Source organism: Hippocampus guttulatus, chromosome 18 (genome assembly GCF_054856545.1).
Source record: "Hippocampus guttulatus isolate MCC_2025c chromosome 18, RoL_Hgut_1.0, whole genome shotgun sequence".
NCBI classification, from domain to species: domain Eukaryota; kingdom Metazoa; phylum Chordata; class Actinopteri; order Syngnathiformes; family Syngnathidae; genus Hippocampus; species Hippocampus guttulatus.
The window spans coordinates 11259187-11282614 of record NC_141278.1 but is presented as its reverse complement, the minus strand read 5'-3'; the positions used below and the strand labels follow the sequence as shown (position 1 = coordinate 11282614).

General features: G+C 42.7%; 1 protein-coding gene across 4 annotated transcripts in view; it reads right to left on the bottom strand.

The window, feature by feature from the left end:
- The window catches only part of phf14 (PHD finger protein 14), an 84589-nt gene that overhangs the window by 58329 nt on the left and 2832 nt on the right, over nucleotides 1-23428 (bottom strand). For 3 of the 4 annotated variants that reach the window (XR_015103687.1, XM_086136482.1, XM_086136483.1), the window contains exons 3-10: nucleotides 17780-18561; nucleotides 17452-17587; nucleotides 14807-14966; nucleotides 12706-12817; nucleotides 9875-10012; nucleotides 4222-4368; nucleotides 3866-4136; nucleotides 3357-3463 (exon numbers count right to left, since the gene is read on the bottom strand). Coding sequence is in view for 3 of the 4 variants with exons in the window: in XM_086136482.1 (XP_085992608.1) it covers nucleotides 3357-3463; nucleotides 3866-4136; nucleotides 4222-4368; nucleotides 9875-10012; nucleotides 12706-12817; nucleotides 14807-14966; nucleotides 17452-17587; nucleotides 17780-18561 (1853 nt within the window). In the remaining variant the exon portion in view is untranslated. The remainder of the gene's footprint in view (nucleotides 1-3356; nucleotides 3464-3865; nucleotides 4137-4221; nucleotides 4369-9874; nucleotides 10013-12705; nucleotides 12818-14806; nucleotides 14967-17451; nucleotides 17588-17779; nucleotides 18562-23428) is intronic. The other variant, XM_086136480.1, reaches the window with a different exon arrangement.

Here is a 23428-nt window from a genome sequence, read left to right as displayed (position 1 = left end):
ATGGAGAGTACGACACACCCGACTCAACATGTCAATTAGTTATGACACCCGCTTGGCCATTGCTGGCTGCAGATGATCACTGTACATTGCTTGTCCAGTCAGTGCTGCGGGAAATTTAGTTCGCTCAGTAGTCACTGTCATGATAGTACGTCATACAATTAAAAAAAAAAAAAAGAAAAGAAAAAGAAAGTATACTTATCTCTTGAATTTTTTTTTAATATCTTGAATTTGTAAAAAATATATTTATTTTTCACTCATGAAGGGTTCGGTGAATGTGGTACTGTATATGAACTGGTTGGGTTCGGTACCTCTAAAAAGGTTAAGAACCTAGATAAAGGCCACCGGGACCAAACACCATAACTTCAAATTTTTTTTTCATAGAAATTCAAGAAAATCAGTGCCATCCAGTCCTTGATTTCCTTTGTATAGGGTAAAATTGGCTACAATGAGAAAGTGTCTTCTTTCCTCAGTGGGACGCAGATCTGACAGTCATCTAGATGGCAGTGTAAGGAAAAAACATGTTTTCTTAAAATGGAACCCAAAGGTAGCAGATACAGGGAGCAGAGGCCCCAGATAGGAACCCTGTGTAACACTATATGACAATGGAGCAGTGCTGGACTCAAGAGTAATGAAGTCAGTCAAATAGGTTCGAAACCACTCAAGAATGCTACCACTCATGTCCTCTTGGTGTTGCAAACAAACCATTAGAATATGTGGTCCATCGTACCGAACACCGCAGTTAGAACGAAACAAGACACACACAGTCTCCAATGTCATTAGTCACGAGGATGTCATTAAGAAGCTTGTAACAGGGCTGGATGGAAAACTTCAACGGCATTATGTTCACAACAGGGGAGCACATAACTCCCAACTCTGGCATCCCTTCACTGGCTCCCACTACATTTCAGATTTTTTTTTGAAGATTCTTTCATTGGTTTTCAAAGTCTTAAATGGTCTCGCCCCACCTGACCTCTCTGTGCTCCTCCTCCCCTGAGCACCTGCCCAGTGGCTCAGGTCAGCCGACCACATGCTACTCGAGGTACCTAGGACTAAGCGGACGCTGACAGGGGAGTAAGTGTATTCCATTGTCGGTCCCTCTCTGGAATGACCCTTGTCTTAAAACACATTTTTATTCTTTGGCTTTTGCCTCAGCATGAGACTCAGGCTTGTTTTCGAGTTTAGAGGTGTTTTATAGAGATGGGCTGATGAATCCTTGCAAAGCTTTTGAGGCCTTTGCATTGATTTGGAAAAAAGGAGTCAAAGCCTCAAACCCTGATAAAATCGACCACACAAGTGCCATCTGGTGGTCAGCTAGAGTTATAGCAGCTAAGATCCTCTAAGTCGGGGGTCGGCAACTCGCGGCTCCAGAGCCGCATGCGGCGCTGCCCTAGTGGCTCCTCGAAGCTTTTTCAAAAATGTTTGAAAATGGAAAAAGATGGGGGAGGGAAATATAATTTTTGTTTTAATATGGTTTATGTAGGAGGAAAAACATGACACAAACATATAACGTTTTCTAATGCTGTAAAAATGTTTAGAATACAATTTCAACACTTCTGTCAACGAAGATTTGCGTCACAGCCTGCGATACACATTTCTATTAGCAGGGCGGGATGCCAGGCAGTTGGCTGTTGCAAAAAAAAAAAAAAAAAAAAAGATAACCCCCCCCCCCAAAAAATGGCCTTTCATGTACAATTCACAGAGGGCACTGACAAAGAACGGGAATCAGGAGGGCCAATAGAAGCATTTTAAAACGGTCCACATGAGCTACGAAGTTAACACGCTGCAAAAGTGCACCGAATGCCTCTGCGTCTGGTCTCGATGAAGGTAGGTAGGCATGCGTATGTAAGTGCGTATGTAAGTGCGTCCGTATGCGCGCGTGGGCAGTAACGGGTCGAGTCGCGGGAGGTTGGTTGATCGAAAAGTCAAAAAAGGTTGGCCACCCCTGCTCTACAGGATGCAGTGCAGGGAAAAATATAGTATTTGTAGCCAACTTGGTCATTTTGATAGAAGGCTAATTAACTCATTCAGTACCAGGCAATTCTGGACCAAGTCTGAAAAGACGTTTAAAAACGTCTTTGGGAGTGAATGAGTTAATATAGCTAATATAGATGCATACAGCATGTTCATCAATCTTCATTACAAGGCTTATAGAAGGCTTTTGTTTTTTTGCGGCTCCAGACATGGTTTTTTTTTTTTTTGTCCAATATGTCCCCTTCAACATTTTGGGTTGCCGACCCCTGCTCTAAGTAATTAAATTGAAGTGAATTGATTTGTATTCCAACATAATACCGATACATTCAGTCTTACATTTGTCTCGTCTATTTCTAATGATCATCATTTACATACTGTCTGCAAGGGTTGCAACACTTTGACACTGTACCAGTAGCATGGTTCAATGTCATGTCCTGTCACCCCAGTAGATTTTAATAAAAATGATTTGGATATGACACAGTGTGTTGTGAGGCAAGATGACAATATCTCAACATAAGTCATCAAATTGGTTTCTTTTTGGTTTTTTTCATGCACAGGCACGGGGGATACGGAGTTCCTTTGGCATACAATAAGAAAAAAAGTTGCATTCCCTTGCAATAAGTCAGAGATAACACAATCTTTGTGAGGGAACGCAAAATGGTGTTTCTTTTTTGTTCCATGTCATCTTAGGGCCTCCGTATTGAAGGTGTTGCGGGTTTGGCGTCTCCTTTCGGCAGTCGACAGTGTGACACAGCCCCAAATATTTGAATCAGTTACGTTATTTCTCATTGCCATGCATGAAGCCTCGCACATCATCAGGACATGATAGATGTGAATTGAGTCATCATTTTCGATATTAAAAGCAGGACACTTTGGATGGAAACCTTGAGTGCAAACACCAACCTCGAGATACACACGGAGTAAACGCAGTGAATAAAATAAAATAAAAATTTGTGGGGGGATGACATTTTTGGTTTTTAAGTTTTGCAATAAAAGGATCTGCAACCTAATCGAGTCTTATTACAAAATAAATTAATCTGTTCCAATACTTTTGCCCATCTAAAGTTGTGCATGTAAAAAGACACCTTGAAAACAGCTAGTTTTCAGATGTTATTAACTTTCATTTTATACATTTGTAAGACGAATGTCTCACTGCTTTGTGGGAAGTACTAATCACGTTTTTATCACAGCTCCGTCAACTTCGTTTGAGCAAACCCAATGCCGTGTATGAATCATGTAACTTGAAAGTATTTTATGGTTGGAAGGTGACTGCTGAAAAAAAAAAAGCTCGAATTTACCTTTAAATTGTGATTCATTTTGTTAAATCAAGAACATACGCAATTGATTGCTTGATAAAAATCGAGTGGTTTAGGTTGTCTGCTCACCTTGTTGTACTCCACGTGCAGTTTGTCTTGCTCATTCTCCAGCTTGTCTTTTAAGCTCTTCTGTTCAGAGATGTTGTCCTGGATCTGGATCATTCGCATATTACGCTCTGAATACCATTGGGACAAAAATCAAGAGAAAAAATATCGTTTATTAGCCTAAAAACCCGTACCAAGTGTACCAAAGGCATTTTATTTCTTATACAATTTGTAATGTTCTCAGGTATGGCATCTCTGCCTCATCTGGCACCATAATCACAAATTTAAGGGGGGGAAACATTTTGTGAAACAAGAATTAATTACATTTGGAAATCGAGACTCCACAAGCTACACAGAATAGTAAGCTCAAAGCAAATGAAGCCCTGCACCATGAGTTTCATTATAGTTAGGTCCAGAAGTATTTCGACATTGACTGTGTGTTTTGTTTGTTTCTCATTACTTTTACAAACAAAATGATTACAAAAAACAAAACAAAAAAACGGTGTGTTCATGGAAGTACCATATTTTCTTACCTAAGTAGTAATTTACAAAGTCCGCGGTGAGCGCGGGCTGCTTGTGTTTCCGCCGACCATCCATGCTCGCATTGGTGTCAGATGTGTCCACCGGGAAAATGTCTGTGCTGATCCCCATTAGCTCTGCCTTTCTCATTAACTTCCTGATGGCTGAGGCACTAGAGGTCAGAGGTCGCGGCAGCTTCTCCCTTGGCACCCACGCTTGAGGTCGGGTGTTCCTGGACAACTCTGCTTTTGTGCGGTATTGTTGCAGGCGGGTTGTGATTCGGGCCTGTGGGCGCAAATGCAGAAGTCATATAGTGATTTTTATCCTCTGCTGGAGGGCCTTACATAACATCAACTATCTGCCATCATACCTGAGCTTCAGGAGTGAGCTGTTTCTCTCTCTCAAGCAGAGACACCTTACAGTAAGACTGCAAGGCCAAGTAGTTTTTTCTTTTCCACTTCCTATCAAAGCGATCTGCATGCTGCTTGCAGTAGGCAAAAAATGGATCTGCAATATCCTATTGGATCACAAAATATTGACATTAATTTGAATGTTACAAACACATAAAAATATAAGTACAGTGGTACCTCTTCAAACGTCTCTTCATACGAAATTTCCAAGTTACGAAATGCCTCAACAGGAAAATATTGCCGCTTGTTATGAAAGAAATTTCAAGACATGAAAGGTACAAATACAGTGTGGCCTGCTCCTCGCAGCTCCGGGTTTCTTTAATGCAACATACTCATAGCTGCTTTTACTCATTTGCTACCACGGAGCATCATCCTGGCATCCCATTGGCTAAGAGGGACCTCTACCATCTGTCTCCATGCAGCGTCCTAGTCATTCCCCCTCGGCCAATAGTTTTACGTAAATGTGAATCACCCAGAAAAAGTGTTGGCCAGTCCGGCGATCGCTCACTATGCTGAGGTTTGCCTTGGACATTTTCGAAGGATTGTTAATAGCCGACAACAGCAAACATCTTTGGGATCAGTTCTTTACAAAATGCCAGGCAAAAACCATTTCTGAGAGAGAACATGAACTAAAGAGGGCAAAAAATGATGAGGACGCAGTTATAAGCTAAATGACCATCATTTTTATTCTTTATTCTGTTTTTTAACATGATGCACAACTCTTATTTATTGTGCAATAATCTAATTGTAAAATGTATTCGTTACGTATTTTGATGCATTTTTATTCCTTAGAAAACATGTCAGAATTTTGGGAGGGCTTGGAACGGATTAGGGCATTTACATGGAAAACGCGTCTCCACTTACACAATTTTCTAGTTACGAAATTTCTTCTGGAACCAATTAATTTCAGTGAGATACCATCCCATCTACAGTGGTACCTCTACTGTACCACTGTAGATGGGATGGTATCTTTTCGCTTGCCTGGTGGAATCCTCACATCTCCAAAACTCACTTTACAGGAAACCCAAAAAAAAAAAAAAAAAAAGACGACATATTTGGTGGTTTGCCATTAACATTGCGGGGAGCGAAGTCTGGAGGACCTTGGAAATGGCAGCACATTTGATGCAATCCCATCCTCCACCACTCTTTAACTCTTAACTCTCCATAAATGTTTGCTTGCCACAATGTGTGAGTTGTGGTGGGATTCGGTGGTGCTTACAACACAATGGACGAGGGAAGATGTGCAACTACGCCAGTAAAAGAAAGCTAACTCTGCTCATCACACTAGCATTAAAACTAATCCAAAAAACTGACAGGGATCTCTTCACAGAAATTACAAAAATGAGCATGACTTTCAATAAGGTACTAAGCGACAGCGACCAAGTCAAAGACTTGAGAACGGAGTAGAAGCTGCAAAAATTGTCTGGATGAAGTGGTAAATCGAAATTTGAATGTGGATAGCAATGCTACAATGGCTAACAAAAACACGTTATGGCAGAAAGTGCAACAACTGGGGAGCTGTTTTAACGCCCAGGAAAATTGAGGGAGACAAAAAGAACGAACTGATTGGACTGAAATACGGAAAATAAGCAGCCAAGACAATTGATGACTATTGGAGAGAAGATACTGTGTGATGGCTGCAGAGGGAGAGGAGTGACAGAAGTGAGGTGCCGCGACTTGACAAGGATAAGCGGACAGGCAGAATGATGGTCGAGGCTTTTAGGCTAAACAGTTCAACACTGGCAGCGATGGAAACAGTGGGAGTTGCACGCCTATCTAGGAGAATATGACCAAGGAGTGGCCCAAAACGCAAAAACGGTTCTGCCCACTGATGAAAGTGTCGTGGGAGCCTCAGGTGAAACATAACTTGAACTATCGCCGTCCTAAGATTCATGTAGAAGTGGAAGCTTTATTGACCCAAAAAAGCCTGAGGACTTCATTCAGGAAAATAGATGGAGTTAGGTGAACAATTGAATGAGTTAGCGATTGGCTGGCAACCAGTTCAGGGTGTACCCCGCCTACTGCCCAAAGACAACTGGGATAGGTTCCAGGACTCCTGCTACCTTCGTGTGTATAAGTGGATAAGAAAAAGCATGGATGGATACCGTATTTTCACGACTATAAGGCGCCATTAAAAGTCTCAAATTTTCTCCAAAATGGACAGGACGCCTTATGATGCGGAGCGTCTTGTGTATGCGCTGAGTTCCAAAATCTGACTGACAGCCGACACGCTGCTTATATAGAGAAAAGGCGGAAGTGACTGTGGACAGGCATGCGGCAAAGAAGTTGGCCAATCAGTGAAGGGTGGGCGTGTATATATACATATAGGGAGAGAGAGAGAGAGAAAAGGCAGACGTGAGTGAGGACAGGCATGTGGCGAAGAAGTCCGCCAATGAGTGAAGGGTGGGCGTGTAAGTGGACGCTAAAGGGACTCCTAAAGCAGGTACCAACACCTGTATAGAGTGTGGCTATGTGCATTGTTGCAAAACAACTTCGGTTTTGGTTTCTAAGACCCCCGAAAATAAATTATACAAAGAGACACGCCTACGAAGCTCAGTTCAAACTTCAAGCCATCGGTTATGCTTTTGGCATGCGTGCCCATCTCACAGCAGCGGTGAAAAACCAAGTCAAGCAAATGAACTCTGAGCTTGCCGTTATTCCCGGAGGCTTGACTAAAGAACTCCAACCGCTGGACATCGGCATCAATCGGGCGTTCAAAGCAAAGTTGCGACCGGGCGTTCAAAGTAAAGTTGCGAGCGGCATGGGAAGGATGGGTGATCGATGGCAAACACAACTTTACAAAGAGTGAGAGGCAGCGCTGGGCGAGTTACGCCACAATTTGTGAGTGGATTGTGGCTGCTTGGACGAACGTCTGCTTGCACTGTTGTTCGAGTTTTTGGCAAAGCCGGCATCATTTCTGTGGAGCCACATGGCAATGAGAGTGACTCTGACAATGAGAGGGAACACGGCGTTTTTGATGGATTACCGGTACTTGCACAATTGTTCAATTCTGATACAGAGGATGAGGACTTTGATGGATTTCTGGGTGATGATTGATCGAAAAACGTGAGTACATTGTACGATGGCTAAATAAAATACAACAGAATTCAGTTTTGCTTCCGTTGCCTTTTTAAAAACGTGTTTTTAGCTTGTATCTGTATGTCTTGGCATGCTACCGTATGCTACAAGGTAACGTGTTTTTAGCGTGCGCGCATGCATGCCGTATGTTTAAGCTGGCGTATGTTTTACCACTGTAAAACTGCGCCCAATAATACAGTGCGTTTTGTCTATGTGTCAAATACAGAAATAGCACCCATTAATGAGACTGCGCCCAACCATACGGTGCGAAGAATGGTCGTGAAAATACGGTAATTATATTCGCAAGATGGAAATGCAGCTTTGTTTAGAGGACCAGGTGAAGACAGAGACTTTGGGTTCTGCTGTGACCGGGTGGTTGAACTGAAGAAATGTCTTGGGGACCTATAGACTGGAATCAGATGACACTAATCTTGTTGTACAACACTGTCTTGTTTATTTTGGAGGCAGTGATTTTCTTTGAGTTTCTGTTTTGGGTTGTTTTTAATTTTCATTGTGGTCAGGCATGAGTATTTAAGGACTTGGTTTGTTTGTGCAAAGTTAGTGTAGGGCAGTTCTGGCTGTCACTGCAGTCGTGTAAGATTTCGAGATATTGCTTCTTAACTGACTTCACACCTTAAAGTTGGAGTTTTGGATTGCATCACACATCCAATAGATAATGACACAAACTCAAACGTAAGTTTTGTCATCTGAAAAATGAAGGGATTATGTGTGCTGTCCACTGGTGCAGGGTGTTCTTGCCTGAACCTGATATATTTTTGCAGGAGACCCATATGAGGAACAAAGACCAGGTCAAAATGAAATACCCAGGGTCGCTGAATTATTTCATTCTAGTTTCAACTTTCAGACCAGAGGGATCACCACTTTGGTCAATAAATCAGTTTGTTTTACAACGACAAATGTAATTTCTGAGAGGAATGGCAGATACCTGAAAGTTTTGGGAACTCCATTTCGGTTGCCTGTCCTACTAGTTAATGTACAGTATATCCACCAACTTCTGACAATTCTTTGGTTATGAATAGGTTGTCTGAAGGTGTGCCCTCCCTGAGTGATTCTTTTGTTATTTTTGGAGAGGACATGAATTGCACCATCAATACTCAATTGGACCGTTCTGAACCTGGTGCAACCCAATCATGGATGGTTAAGGCTCTTTGTAATTTCATATCGGAAAATGGGTACGTTGACCCTTGAAGGTTCTGTAATCAGATCAGTAGGTAATACTCTTTTTTGCTCAGGTGGACTAGACCTTTTCTTGCACAGATTATTTCTTTATTGGTTGCCGAAAGTGACAACTATTTCGTATAATCCAATTATTGATAAGGATCATGAGACTTGATCATGAGTTTTCCCCTAGACATCTCCATGCCATCCATTGGCGATTTAATAAATCACTGCTATCTAATGACAAATTTCATGTACTGTATTGCAGATGCATTAGAGGACTCTATCGCTACTAACGACAGACTATACCCATCTCTAGAGTGTTAATGTGGGAATCTTTAAAAACACATTTACTTGGTCAGATAATTTCATATTCCGCAAGCTTGAAAGAATGTTAGATATCAAATATCGACCAGATATTAGTCTGTGAACCAACTGCTTGCAGCCATCCCATCGAATGATTTTTCAAAGTGTTGTATTTTTCGTTCACATACTTTTTCTTGCAACTGCATATATAACAATGAGGTGTGTTGGTTCACATGTGTTCTAGTTACTACAAACATGGGTATGTGTCTGCTAGGTTACGAGCTCAGAAATTTCATCTTCAAGCAGTCTCATGTTTGATACCACACATTGATGACGCGAGAAAGAGCACCCAAGAGGACCTAACGATTGCTAAAGGGTAAAGTCAGGTTGAAAGTGTTGTTGAAAATATATCATATGCACCCCTCACTAGTCTAAACACGGTATTCTGATTAATCGAGAATGAAACTGGATTAAACAGAAAATTCCACCCATTTCAGGGGTCTGCCATTTTGCCTTGGAAAGCCACTTGCAGATAACTGAAATTGACATCACATTGCCCAACAGCTCATGTCAGGACCATCACTGCTCACCTGTTTTCTCTGTTTGGTCATGTGACATTTGCACAGCTCACTGTTGTTTACTACTTTTTTTAGCCTGCTAGTTTACGAGCATACCCGAGGCAGAGTCTTTCGACTTCGTTACCGCCTTATGCCATGGTTCGTTTGTGGGTCCCACATAACAAGACACATTTCAAGGAAAGTTAAGAGTGCGGGGCATGTTTTCAGTGCATTCAGCAGACATAGCCATAGCAACAGACAGTTCAGAGGAGGTCTCTTCTCAAATTTGGACCCTCATTTTGAATACCTTTTTTAATTAACTCAAACTTGGCAGTGTTGTTAAATTGCCAAACAGTTATCCAATTGATAAGGCACGTACTTTCAATAGAAGATAATTTAATTAGGTTTCTAGTTCATTTATTAAATTCTTCATTTTCCTCACATGAAGTATTATAGGACTATGTTTTTTTTTTCATACACTTCTTTTCCCCACCTCTTCTGCAGCAGCTTCTGACAGGAGCCCCTCTTTCTGTGCACACGTGACATGGAAGTAGGACCGACACATTCCTGCATCACAGCTGATGCACACACCAGTCCTGGCAAAGCGGTTATCTTCGCAGAAACTGCATTCCTAAAAGAAAGACAAAACACTTGCTTTTGATTACGTTCAAACAAACTGCCCTCTCTCATCTATTCTTGGTTAAGTTTGTCCAAGAAGGAATACACAAAATGAAATCAATTCGCAAACACAAAGTGAAACAGTGAATGAATTATATGATAGACCATCTGGATTTGCCACGTAAACATATTTGCCCTATTGATGATTTTCTTTTTTGCATATTAATCACACTTAAATGTTTCAAATATTCAAACCAATTTTAATATGTTACGAAACTAATTCCAAGTAAATATAACATGGACCGTATTTTCCGTACTGTAAGGCACACCTAAAAGCATAATTCTCAAAAGCCGACGGTGCGTCTTATAATCCGATGCGCCTCGTAGATGGTGTTACAGTCTCTTTATATACTCCACTGAGGACTGTTACACACTTTTCCCATCTGTGCACAAGCTTCCATATTCCCTCAAGGTAAAAATCCTTGGACTGCTATCTCAGCCAAACGCTCACAACACTTTTGACTTTCAAACTTCGTGTCTCTCGTGAATGCTTTTATTAAGGGACCAAAGAGGTGTAAGTCTGAAGGGGCAAGGTCTGGGCTGTAAGGGGGATGAGGGAGCAGTTCCCAGCTCAGCTCGTTGATGGTCTGCACCGTTCAGGCTGTTGTGTGAGGCCTTGCGATGTCATGATCCAAGACGACTCCTTCTGACTGATGACCCCTGCGTTTGTTCTTTATGTCTTTCTTGACCTGCCTCAGGAGTTCACAGTAGTTGGCACCAAGTTTGAAAGTCACGATTGTATCATATTCCCTTTAGCGTAGCTCCATCCATTGGCGCATCCAGCAGTGCAACTATAGCCACTATTGTAGCTTCGTTTCTATGCGCCTTATAATGCGATGCGCCCGATATATGAAAACAGTTTTGAAATAGGCCATTCCTTGAAGGTGCACCTTATACTCCAAAGCACCTTATAGTTCAGAAAATACGGTAACAAAACAAAAAAATGTTTTTGTGAAAATGAATGACATGGCATCATTTTCCACAGCACACCTAATGATCTCTCGCGGCACACTGGTTGAGAATCACTGGATTTATCGCTGCCCCCCTACTGCAGACTAAGCATTAAAAAAAAAAACATTTGGGGGGGGGGACTTGCTGTTTTTAACATCACACAAAGTGGAGTTGCAGAGTCGCCCTTGTAAAGAAGCCTTTGTAGGGCAATGTACCATTCAGTGGAAAATTCCTCATGAATATTCTATTCAGCTGTAAAGAAGTAGGGTGCTTGCGGGGGACTGTGTGTCTGAGAACCACTAATCTGGCAGTTAATTGCCGCATTTACAAAAGAAAGGTGGTTAACTGTAGGCTTTTTAACTTGAAACCACACAGCCTTTTGGTTGTCCTCTGGATTTCATAGAACGGGGAAGAAACCCCCACACTTTCTTGCATTAAATGTTGCACACTCAGCATTCATTGCAGCCTGGCCATCCTGGAAGGTGGATTCCCCCCATCTGCGGTACCTTCTCAAAGTTTCTTCCCCTCCCCTCCCCCGAGATGTTTTATTTTTTTATGATTTCTTTGCCCTCGTGTGGGGTGAAGATCAGGGGATGTTGGTCATAACTGTGGGCAAGTGAAGTCCTTGAGACTCCAATTGTGATTCAGGGTAGGGTTGTACAATACCTGTATATTGAAAAAATATCGCGATGTTGGCATATTGCAAAAATGTGCAATAAATTTCATATGGAACGGTGTGCTTTTATCTGCCTTTGACCAGTCAGATGCAACTCTGAAAGCGCATCTCCATCTAGTAGGTGAATAGTACCGTATTGGCCCGAATATAAGACGGCCCTGTTTATAAGACGACCCCCTCATTTTCAAGACTCAAGTTTGAAAAAAGACTTTGTGAACACCAAATTAATTTTTATACAGAAAATAATTACAGTACATCTGAAACAAATGATTATAACAATATATTTGAGAGAAAAAACATGTTATTTTGCCTCATTTAAATCGAAAGTGCAATCACATTCGTAAATGAATGGCTTCTGGTTTTTGAAATGTAAATTACATCATAACTTCTCAGCTGCCGGTTAACCTGGCCGATCTTCGACCCACTTTTCTCCAGATTGTCACTACGTTTCTCCATTTTCTGCTATCTCTTCTATTCTTTTCTTCTGTTTTTCCTTCTTACCGCAATTTTTTATTTTTCTTCTTCATGCTACCGCTATTTTTATTTTTATTCTTCGTGGCAGGGGTTCACTTTGGCCTGGGGAGTCAAGTTCAGCATTCGCTTCATTGATATCTGGCGCCATCTAGCGTCGTGAATGGGTATAATGTCTAGACCCCGAATATAAGACGACCCTCACTTTTTCAGTCTTATTTCGATACCAAAAACACCGTCTTATATTCGGGCCAATACGGTATCAGCGGACATTACAAATAATTAGCTAAGCATACAAACAGTGGTGTCATCAGCAAAACGTACACATATGAGGAACTTTGATAGCTGACAGATGGCACTCATTTACAAAATAAATGACATTGGCCGAGGAGTGATCGCTTTGTACATTTATTTGAGATGTCTTTGCAAGACATTCAATTTGCTTAATCTGAAATGTGAAAGTGTGCAAGCATGGGGAAAAATATGAAATCAGAAAAGGGAAAAATGCTTTTTACAGCATTGGACATCAACATGGAAAAACGACTTGCCTTGGCCCCATATTTTGAATAATTCATCTCTGTGAGAGTCACCGGTCGTAGTTTATCGATGTCTCCAAACGCAACCCCGGGAACGTATAGTGCGCATACCACATGCACCCATCTGTAAAGATTGAAGAACAACATCAAAACAGCTGAAACTTGTGAAACTACAATTCAAAGGTACAACTGTGTGTAAGCATATTGTTTAAAAAGATGGTGGAAAATGATCAGATTATTTTTCTTTTAGACTTTTTCACGTTTACAAAGCCACATAGTAATCCTGGGGATTTGTCAAATGTAACAGCAATGGCTGAGTTTCATACTACACAATGTAACATTTCGGTATTTTTAGTGGTGGCAATTTATAAGTTACAGTAACACAGACAACTTTCAGACAGCAATTTGTGCATCTCCAGCGACAGTGCGTGACCAATGACTTGCAAAAAGCGTTACACAGAGCATGTGTGAAAAAAATAAGAAGAAGAAACGTCCACTTGTCCCCGACTCCATGGGAAAAAAGAGGCACCCAGTGAGATGGAAACATTTTGCTTTACACGGCCGACAGTAGACCAAGCCTAAATATATGACAAACTACATCTGCAAAGCCTGATTTAAAACCGCCCTGACCATAGAGGGAGAGTCTGGCCAAACTGGCTGAATGGCATCAACAGAGTTCAAAGCGCAACAGGTTAGCAAATGTGAAGCATTTGAACGAGTTAACGTCAAAAACAAGTTAAACAAGAGTGAATTCTCTTATGACAATCAAGATAGTGCCCCGCTGATTACATTTGAAGAGGCAATTAATTGTGGGGTTTTTTTTGTAGATGATCAGTGTTGACCACTAAGCAAACGACGACACAGCCGCACGAGTCATGATAAATAGCGTATTTCCACACTACAAGGCACACCTAAAAGCATTCAATTTTCTCAAAAACTAACAGTGCGCCTTCGAATCCGATGCGCCTAATGTGTAAGAGTGTAACTCTCTTTATATTCCCCATTGAGTTGTTTCCATGTTAGTGTTCCTATGCCATCTAGTGATGATTAGCAGGAACCAATTGTAACCTAAAAGGTTCTGCCCGACACAAATTGACATGTGCATTCGCCAACACAAACTCAAAAAGACAACTACTTTGTGAGCTCTGCGCAGCTGTTATGAAACAAAGATAATAGCAAGACTTTGAAGGCTATTTAGCCCCTTGTGGATGTGAGCCCATTCGATTTGTGTACCTTTTTGTTTCATCAAGTGTCTTCAAAACATTTGTCATTTATTTATTGTTTTGTAATGCCATTTGTATTCATGTTTCATGTCCGCGTTTGTGACCAGTTCGCATAGCTTTGTTACAGCTGCAGCAGTTGTGAAGGCTCTGAATAAATAAAGCTGTATTGTATTGTATTCCCTTTAGCGGAGCTCTATCTCGTGGATGCATAATGCAACCGCAGCCACTATTGCAGCTTTTATTCTATGTGCCTTATAATGAATGCAGTGCGCACTATATACGAAAACAGTTTAAAAAAAAGGCCATTCATTGAAGGTGCGTCTTAAAATCCGACGCGCCTTATAGCGCAGAAAATACGGTACAAATTAGACAGACACTTCTAAATAACAATGGAATCGGGACATCCTTACATTTTAAGACATGAAATATTCAATCAAAGATTTTGGTTGCCCCAGACTTGAGTTTGGTGTCACACAATTTCAAATGCACATTGAATGGAAGAGAATCCAAAGTCCAATATAGAGATATCCATCTCGAGCAAGCAACCGCTTCACAGTTTAATTTGCTGTGTTTTTCATGCTCTACTGAAGTAGTAAATTTGGCTGCAGCCTGGCTAAGGAGCACTATCAGCGATAACGTGGCTGAAGTCTCCACGCTTCACAAAACACACTCTTTTCTCTTATTCCCTTTATTTCACTCTCCATCCTCTTCCTCCTCTCATTCCTCTACCAGCCTCATCCCTAAGTCCATTTTCTCTTCTGGAGCTGAACATAAGTACAATTCAAACAACCTATGCCAGACGATACCATTTGTATTTGATTTTGCATACATTTCATTTGCGACCTCGAAATGGCATATCTCCAATGGGTCTTCCTGCCAGCGTACCCTACCTCCCGGCATCTGTCTCTTTGAAGATACCATCCTGGTTGGGGCAAAGCTCGCAGCTTGGCATCACTCCATTCTTACAGGCGTCACAAAACCAAGGTTCTGTTGAGTTCTCTGATGCTGAGCTCATTATGGAGTCACTCTCCCCATCAACGCCATAACACCCTGAAAGTACAGAAAATCTTTTATGTGACACCAATACAAACGTAACGGAATCTTTTTAAAATCGCAACACTGTACAATTAGTGTTTCTCATTTTCATCAGCAAATGGTAGCTAATTGCTTTCATTTTACTAATTTCTTTTGTTATCAACTTTTCAAGAAGCCGACAGTGTTCAGCTGTTGACATGTACAAACATTAGAATCCATCGCCATGCATCCGGATCCTTCTGGTAATTTAAACCTGCCAATCTCATTTAACCCTGCAGCAATACCAATTGTTTGAGTAAATAATTGAAGTCTATACAGAAGCAAGAGAAACAAAAGCAAAATCCTTCGAAAATCCTTCTCCAAATTTCCTGGGGTCAGTGATCCCATTGCCACGGTGATGCGGTTGCTATGGTAGCGATTACAGATGCGAGAATGGTCGTCATTACAAATGAGGGCAGTCTGCCTCTGTTGGGGAGATAACACTAACTTCTAATTCAGTCTACTATCCTTGAGGCATTTTGAGCAATGAGGAACTCTCACAAATCAAAAACTTAAGTTTTCTACATGCCCACTGGGTGCTTTCCTAGAGTCCGAGCGCCCATCAAAAGCAAAAATTGTAGCATAGTCATTTATTCAGCTCGACACATTTTTTGGTGCATGCATGGCTCTTTCTGATAGAGAACATTTGCAATGTCTCAGTATGGCCTGAACTCCTTTATAAATGTTAAGGGTCTGTCACAATAATTTTTCTTTCTTTCTTTTTATTTATTTTGTTTGGTTGTGTGTGTGCGTGAGATTGACTTAAACGGTTGCAAATGGCAGGGGGATCTGTCAGGCATGTATCGCGCCTTTTGCCCAAAGACAGCTAAGCTCCACCCTACCGATGAATTAATGAATACTAGAGCTATATGGATGGATGGATCACTTGAAGGTCACAACATGTCTTGGCTGTGACCTACTACATGAGCAAGCAACCAACCAGACGGTACTGTGGGCCGGCCAGTCCTGGAGGATAGTCACAGCAGACAAAGAGGCTTGCAGCGGCCATCAGATCCAAAATTACCCTGTTTATAATTGATTGCTTGTCACCTGTCACATTACCGTATTTTCCGCACTATAAGGCGCTTCGGAGTAAAAGGCGCATATGCACATATTATCGTAATGACCATACACAAGACGCACCGGATTTTAAGGCACGGTGAGCTTTTAAAAAAACAGAAGACTTTTTGGTGCGCCCTATAGTGCGGAAAATATGGTACATAAAACTGTCCATTTTTGTTCAGCATGATCAAGTCCAATCTTGTTGGCCAAATTCCCTCCACTGTGGCGAGAATAAGAATATTGCTAACATGAAGACCACTGTTGCTATTGTTGTCTTTCAAACAGCGCCGACATTCCCCCCATCAAAATCAGTGCTGGTTGAGTCATGCTGCTGAGAAGGCACAACCATCAAGCACAGATTTTTCTACTTTGACGAATGTCAGAGTCAAAACGCTGAGAACATTCCACAACGGGTCTACACGGGGGACAACAAACACCATATGACAAAAATTAAATGATGAAAAAAACGCTCCCAACTATGGAGCATTGGTCTGGAACGTCTCAAGAATTTAATAAAAATACTTCGGTGAAAATCAGCACCTCCAAATCTGAAACAATGGTCCTCAGTCGGAAAGAGGTGGACTGCCCCGCCCCCTCTGGGTCCGGAGGAGATCTTGCCCCAAGTGGAGGAGTTTAAGTATCTTGGGGTCTTGTTCACGACTGAGGGCAGGAGGGAGAGAGAGATCGACAGGCGGATCGGTGCAGCGTCTGCTGTGATGCGGACTTTGTATCGGTCTGTCGTGGTAAAGAAGGAGCTGAGCCAAAGGGCGAAGCTCTCAATTTACCGGTCGATCTACGTTTCAACCCTCATCTATGGTCATGAGCTATGGGTCGTGACCGAAAAGAACGAGATCCCGGATACAAGCGGCCAAAATTAGCTTTCTCCGCAGGGTGTCCGGGCTCTCCCTTAGAGATAAGGTGAGAAGCTCGGTCATCCGGGAGGGGCTCAGAGTCGAGCTGCTTCTCCTTCACATCGAGAGGAGCCAGATGAGGTGGCTTGGGCATCTGATTGGGATGCCTCCTGAACACCTCCCCGGTGAGGTGTTCCAGGCATGTCCCACTGAGAGGAGACCCCGAGGACGACCCAGGACACGCTGGAGAGACTATGTCACCCAGCTGGCCTGGGAACGCCTCAAGATCCCCCGGGGAGAGCTGGAAGAAGTAGCTAAGGATAGGGAAGTCTGGGCTTCCAGCTAAAGCTGCTGCACCCGCGACCCGGCCTCGGATAAGCGGTAGAAGATGGATTGATGGATGGATGGACTTCGGTAGCTTCTGGTTTAGAACCACTTTGTGAAAGTCCCAAAATACAATCACCAGGGATTCCGCTAACCGATGTGAAGACTATTTCATATTTTAACAATCAATTCATAGAAATAAAGTAGAATTGAGAGAATCTTACCTTCGTGCACAGTAACACCACAATTGTCACATTGAATGATCTCATCTGCATCTTCGCTGTTGTCTCCCAGGCAAACTGAGCAGATGAGGATGTGCTGAGCGCTCCAGGTTTGGGACCGATCTAACAAGGCATCCTGCTGAATCACAAAAAAAAACAACAAAAAAAAAAAGAAGAAAAAAAAAAACAGGTCAACTGTGGCGCTGCTGAACCCTTCTAATCATATTTTCAACTGAAAAATCCAACATCCACTGAACATACCCTCCAAAAATGGCATGTTAAAAAGTACAAACACCTCCATAAAGGCACAGGTTAACCAAGACACCCTTACCTCATTTCCTTTTCCTTGGGACATGCTGTCATTTGTTAATTCTTCGTCAAAAGCATTGGTACTCTTAGCCTTTTTCTTGGGTTTCTTCGCCTCCTTGTCACTCTCACTGCTACTGTTGTTTTCATCATCATCTTCCTTATCGTCCTCATCCTCACCGTCATCATCTGCATCCTCGTCGTCATCGTCGTCGTCGTCATCATTATCGTCCTTGTCGTCGTCATCATCATCATCGTCATCGTCGTCGTCATCGCCGTCATTATCATCTGCAGTGGCGCCATCAGCATCCTCTGTGTCGCCTTTCTGGGTGGCAGCCTTGCTTTTCTTCTTCCCCGCTGCGGGTCTCCAGTCGTTGTCGTCCTCGCTGTCATAGTCATCCATTTCATTCAGCTCTTCCATGGTTGTAAAGTCAAGCTGTGGACGGTTCCGGCGAAAGTTCCATTTTTTGGGCTCAGTTTCATCAGCATTATCGCTTCCGGGCCCAGACGTCAAGGTCGAGGCACTACCACCCTCTGCGCTGGACTCAAGCTCCAAAACCTTCTTGCTCTTTCGTCTGCTTTTGGGTGGGCTGACAGCAGCGGTGTCTTTCGCCGAGGCATCTGAGGAGCTTTGCTGTTTTGACTTCTCTTCATCTTCAGCCAAGTTGTCCTCAGCGGTCAGATCTTTGGGCTCTTCTTCATCCGTACCGTTATCTACAGACCCGACATTGTCTGAATCACTTTCGGAACCTGCAGCACTTGGTTTCGAACCTTCCTCATCACTGCCGTTGCCGGTTCCATCCGATCCTATGAGAACACAAGCCGAATGGAAAATTTGACATCCAAACTTCGACGTTTTAGCTGTCCTAACAACCATCCAGACCCCTCTAAACATGGTCTCAGCTCACTTCTCTCAGGACTGTAGAGCAGGGGTGGCCAACCAGTCAGTGACTAAGAGCCAATTTTTTTACTGTGTTACTGCAAAGAGCCACATCATACACATGGGCACACAAACATCACCGATCCCTTCCTCACGCACACACACGCAGACACAGAGATCTCTGCTCAGACAGATGTATTGTAAATGTCACACACCAACATGAAAATGACAGAAATTCCTCCTCCCAACCCTCGCGGTCGACTTGGGACCAGTCCGCTGGCTCCTGGTCGATCGCGATCGAGGTATTGGGTACCCCTGCCTTAAAATCTGAGGTAATTTACTGGCTAGCTTAGCGCTCAGCGCCGTTGTTTGCGCATGAGCGATGATTCAGTTGTCACCTGACTGGTTGCCCTGTATATCAATCAAGTATGGTAATGACTTTGAAGTCAAGATGGTGCCCGAGTAGGCAGCCGTCAGCAAGTGCTCTCATGAGCCTTGCTTTTTTTTGTTGTTTTTGTGTTTGTTTTGTCACTTTGTGTTGTTTACGTCGTGTGGACCTGATGTGGACTTTTTTCAGCATTTTTTGGCCACGACATTCATCAAGGAGGAGACTCTGTGCTCGGTGGTTGCGCCTTCTCGGCAGCATGGGTATACCAGCACTGTTTTTGACTGGGAAGAATGTCGGCGCCATTTGACTGTCGTTGCTGCACAGTCCCGGGGCGCTTGTGTCTTGCGCCTGTAATGGGCAGCATTTTTCACAGCCCCGCTTTGTTCAGCGGAGAGAGCGGTGCTGTTGAACGGTCTGCGGCTGGATGGATGTTAGGCTTGAGGAGGCGACGATGAGAGGAAGGAGCGTTAGCGCGGAGCGCCGATGTGGATTTGGAAATGGGAGTCGCGGCTTGGAGTTTGAAGCGGATTACGTGGGACAGGAGAAGTGAACGAATCTCTTTTCGTCAATGGACGCTACAGCTTCCTGTTTGCTTTCAAAACTTAGCTTGTAGCAGACGTGTGCACATTTTCAGCATGACGTCTCTGATCCACTGGTGAAAGGACACTTTGATCCTCTCCTCTTTCATCTAGAACTGCTTCAGACAACAAAGTGTATGCAGAAAAGTGGTGAAGATTGTACGACTGTCTGTGCCCTATGTGTTGTGTTGTGTTATTTTTGTTATTTTGACCTCAAAATGGCGCCGCGAGAGTGGCTGCCTTTCCAGCAGCTCCTATATTTTGTTGTTCTACTTCTTCCTTTCATAACTTTGCTGCTGTGAATTGGGAATTTCTCCATTGCGAGACTAATAAAGGTTTTCTTATCTTATCTTATCTTAATGTATTCTTGTAGCGTAGCGCCATATAGTGGATGCATAGCACAACCACAGCCACCATTGTAGCTTCTATGCGCCTTATAATGCAATGCGCCCGATATATGAAAACAGTTATAAAATAGGCCATTCATTGAAGGTAATCCGAAGCACCTTATAGTGCAGAAAATACGGTGCTAGTGTGAAATGCTTGCTGCAAAACAGATCATATGACCATAGCTGTAACCTGCCAGAAGGCTTTTTTTTGTTGTATTTATTACCTCCTTGTGTATTTTAATTTGCAGACAGTGGTGAAATTCCTTTAAAATTGAAATAGAAATATTGGTCCACATAATAAAATCCACTAGTATTGACATGGCAGTAATGTAATGAAACTGATGATCCTGCCTTCAGCTATTGCCAAAATCACACTGATACCTCTAAAATGTAAAGAAATATTTATTTTTTCTTTTATTATATCATGAGAGGAAATTCAACTCCCACGACCAATGTGTACCTTCACATCAGAAGGAGCTGGACAAAGTGGCTAGGGAGAAGGAAGTCTGAGCTTCCCTGCTTAAGATGCTGCCCGCGACCTGACCTCGGATAAGCGGTTCCAAAAAAAACCCGTGATAGGCGAAATCCGTGAAGTAGTCAGCTTTATTTTTTACAGTTATTATACAATACTGAACTATGTATACAATGCAGAGGCGATTGCTCTTAGACTGCAAGGGAAGCTCAGCTTCCCCTAAAATGTCAAAAAGTGATCAAATATACTGTATGTGTGGACATACAATTGTGTGGACATGTCATTGACTAAATATGCGATACAACGCGCTCAACTTTTATTCCGAATCAGCTTCTTATTACTGGTTACGACGTCTTCTCATTCATTCCCGCAGCTTCACTGTGCTTTAAACTGTGTGGACGCTGAGCGTCGACTGCGCGGACGCTGGGTGTCTAGAGAGTTCAGTGTAGGTTGTCCCAATGCATTGAAACGAGACGAGTCATTGGATAAATGCTGGTTTTGTCCCGCCCATCGGACACTCAGCGTCTCTGGGAGTGTATGGACAGTGGGCGTTGATTGGCTGGCCCGGACGCTGAGCTTTTCTGCATGATGATTGGATGATCTGTCGGAGGCTGAATCTCTTTTTGATTGACAGCAAAATGAGCCAATCACCGATCTTATGGTGAAGGCATCCTTCCTCTCCATCCGGAGAGCAGAATTCACATATAAATAAACGGACACATTTTATGATATAGGCCAAAATTGAGCTTCCCCTCCTTGACAGACCAGCATCCGCCACTGATACAATGAAACCAAAGACCAAAAATTTGCAAAGGTCAATTTGGCAAACTGTACAGAGACGAGGTGCGAAGACTGTTCACGTTGCTCAGTCCCTTAGCCAATCAGGATGCAGAACACAATTCACTGTTAAAAAAAAAAAGCATTAAAAAAGCTGCAGAAGCCGCGGAAGGTGAACCGCGTTATAGCGAGGGTTCACTGTATATCAGGAGCATCAAATTTTGAGAAAATTGAATGCTTTTAGATGTGCCTTATAGTGCGGCAAATACTTTGTGAATGGCACAAAAACCAAAACTGCCTGCACAGTACTGCAGAGCATTACAAACAATTCCGTGCAATCACAACAAGGCAACTGGCAATACAGTAACTTTCATTGAATTTTTTTGTGCTTTTTTTTTTCTCAAATGTTCTGTACTGACATGCTCTGCAACATCAAAGTACAGAATGTGATAAAACAAAAAAAACCTCATGAAAGTCGGATGAGAAATGACCACGTTATGATTTATTTATAACAAATCATACACTTGCCAGACTTGTGTGCAGGCAGTGTGAGATCGCTTCCCACTCAGTGACTGTGTGAACGTGGGTGTGTATGGTTGCTCCTCTCTACAAGTGCCCTGCGATTGACTGGCGACCAGTTTCAGACGATAGTCCGCCTTTCACCCGAAGTCAGCTGGGAAAGGCTCGAGCAACCCCTGCGACCAGGATACGCGGCGTCAAAAATGGCTGGATGAATGGGTGAACATGCAGTGGCTTTGATGTGACCGTTGCACCCACCAACGTGGCGGCCATATTAACTCATTCAGTACCAGCCAATTCTGGACCAAGTCTGAAAAGACGTTTAAAAACGTCTTTGGGAGTGAATGAGTTCAGCACGTCGATTAAGGAATTGCTACAGCGCACTGACGTATCCAGTATCTGTGGTTTTAACATTACAGTGAATAAATTACAAAATTATTTAAATGAAAGTTACCGCATTTTCCGCACTAAAAGACGCACTGGATTATGAGGAGCACCTTCAAATAATGGCCTATATTTGAATTTTTTTCATATATTGCACGCACTGGACTATAAGGGGGCGGCCCGGTAGTCCAGTGGTTAGCACGTCGGCTTCACAGTGCAGAGGTACCGGGTTCGATTCCAGCTCCGGCCTCCCTGTGTGGAGTTTGCATGTTCTCCCCGGGCCTGCGTGGGTTTTCTCCGGGTGCTCCGGTTTCCTCCCACATTCCAAAAACATGCATGTCAGGCTGATTGGACGCTCTAAATTGTCCCTAGGTGTGAGTGTGGCCGTGGATGGTTGTTCGTCTCTGTGTGCCCTGCGATTGGCTGGCAACTGATTCAGGGTGTCCCCCGCCTACTGCCCGAAGACGGCTGGGATAGGCTCCAGCACCCCCCGCGACCCTAGTGAGGATCAAGCGGTTCGGAAAATGGATGGATGGATGGACTATAAGGCGCAATCTCCAATGCATCCACTAGATGCTTTCTCTTCTTCTGTTCGACTCGAGAGGCGTTCATGACCACCTCCAAAAAAAACATAAATTAACGATGACTTCAATGAAACTATGAAAATTTAAAATACAGTAATCCATCAAAACAGAAAATCACAAAATAAATTCGATAGCCCCATAGCTGCAACAGAAAAATCAGATGTCGCTAAATTTGATCTTAGTTTTACGGTTTGGTGCCTACTACCATCTTTGTTACTGATTATTGCTTTATTGTTGTATATATGTTAGTTGCTCCATGTACAGCACTTTGTATGCAGCAATGGCTGTTTGAAAGTGCTCTATAAATACAGTTGAGTTGAGTTAAATTGGAGGAGACTGGACTGTCTCAAAAGTGTTTTATTTATTCCTTTGTTGTGTACTGTATTCACAAACAAGGAAATCACAAAATAAATTCTGTAGTGGGGTCATAGAATTTATTTTGTGACTTCCTCGTTTGATTACAGTGAATAAATTACAAAATTATTTAAATGAAAGTTACCTTATTTTCCGCACTAAAGGGCACACTGGATTATGAGGCGCACCTTCAATTAATGGCCTATATTTAAATATTTTTTGCATTTTTTGATGCATTATTTTCAATTTTCGTAGTTTCATTGAAGGAATGGTTCATTTACGGTTTTCCGAGGCAGACATGAACGCCTCTCGAGTCGAACGGAAGAAGAGAAGGCACGGAGACAGACAA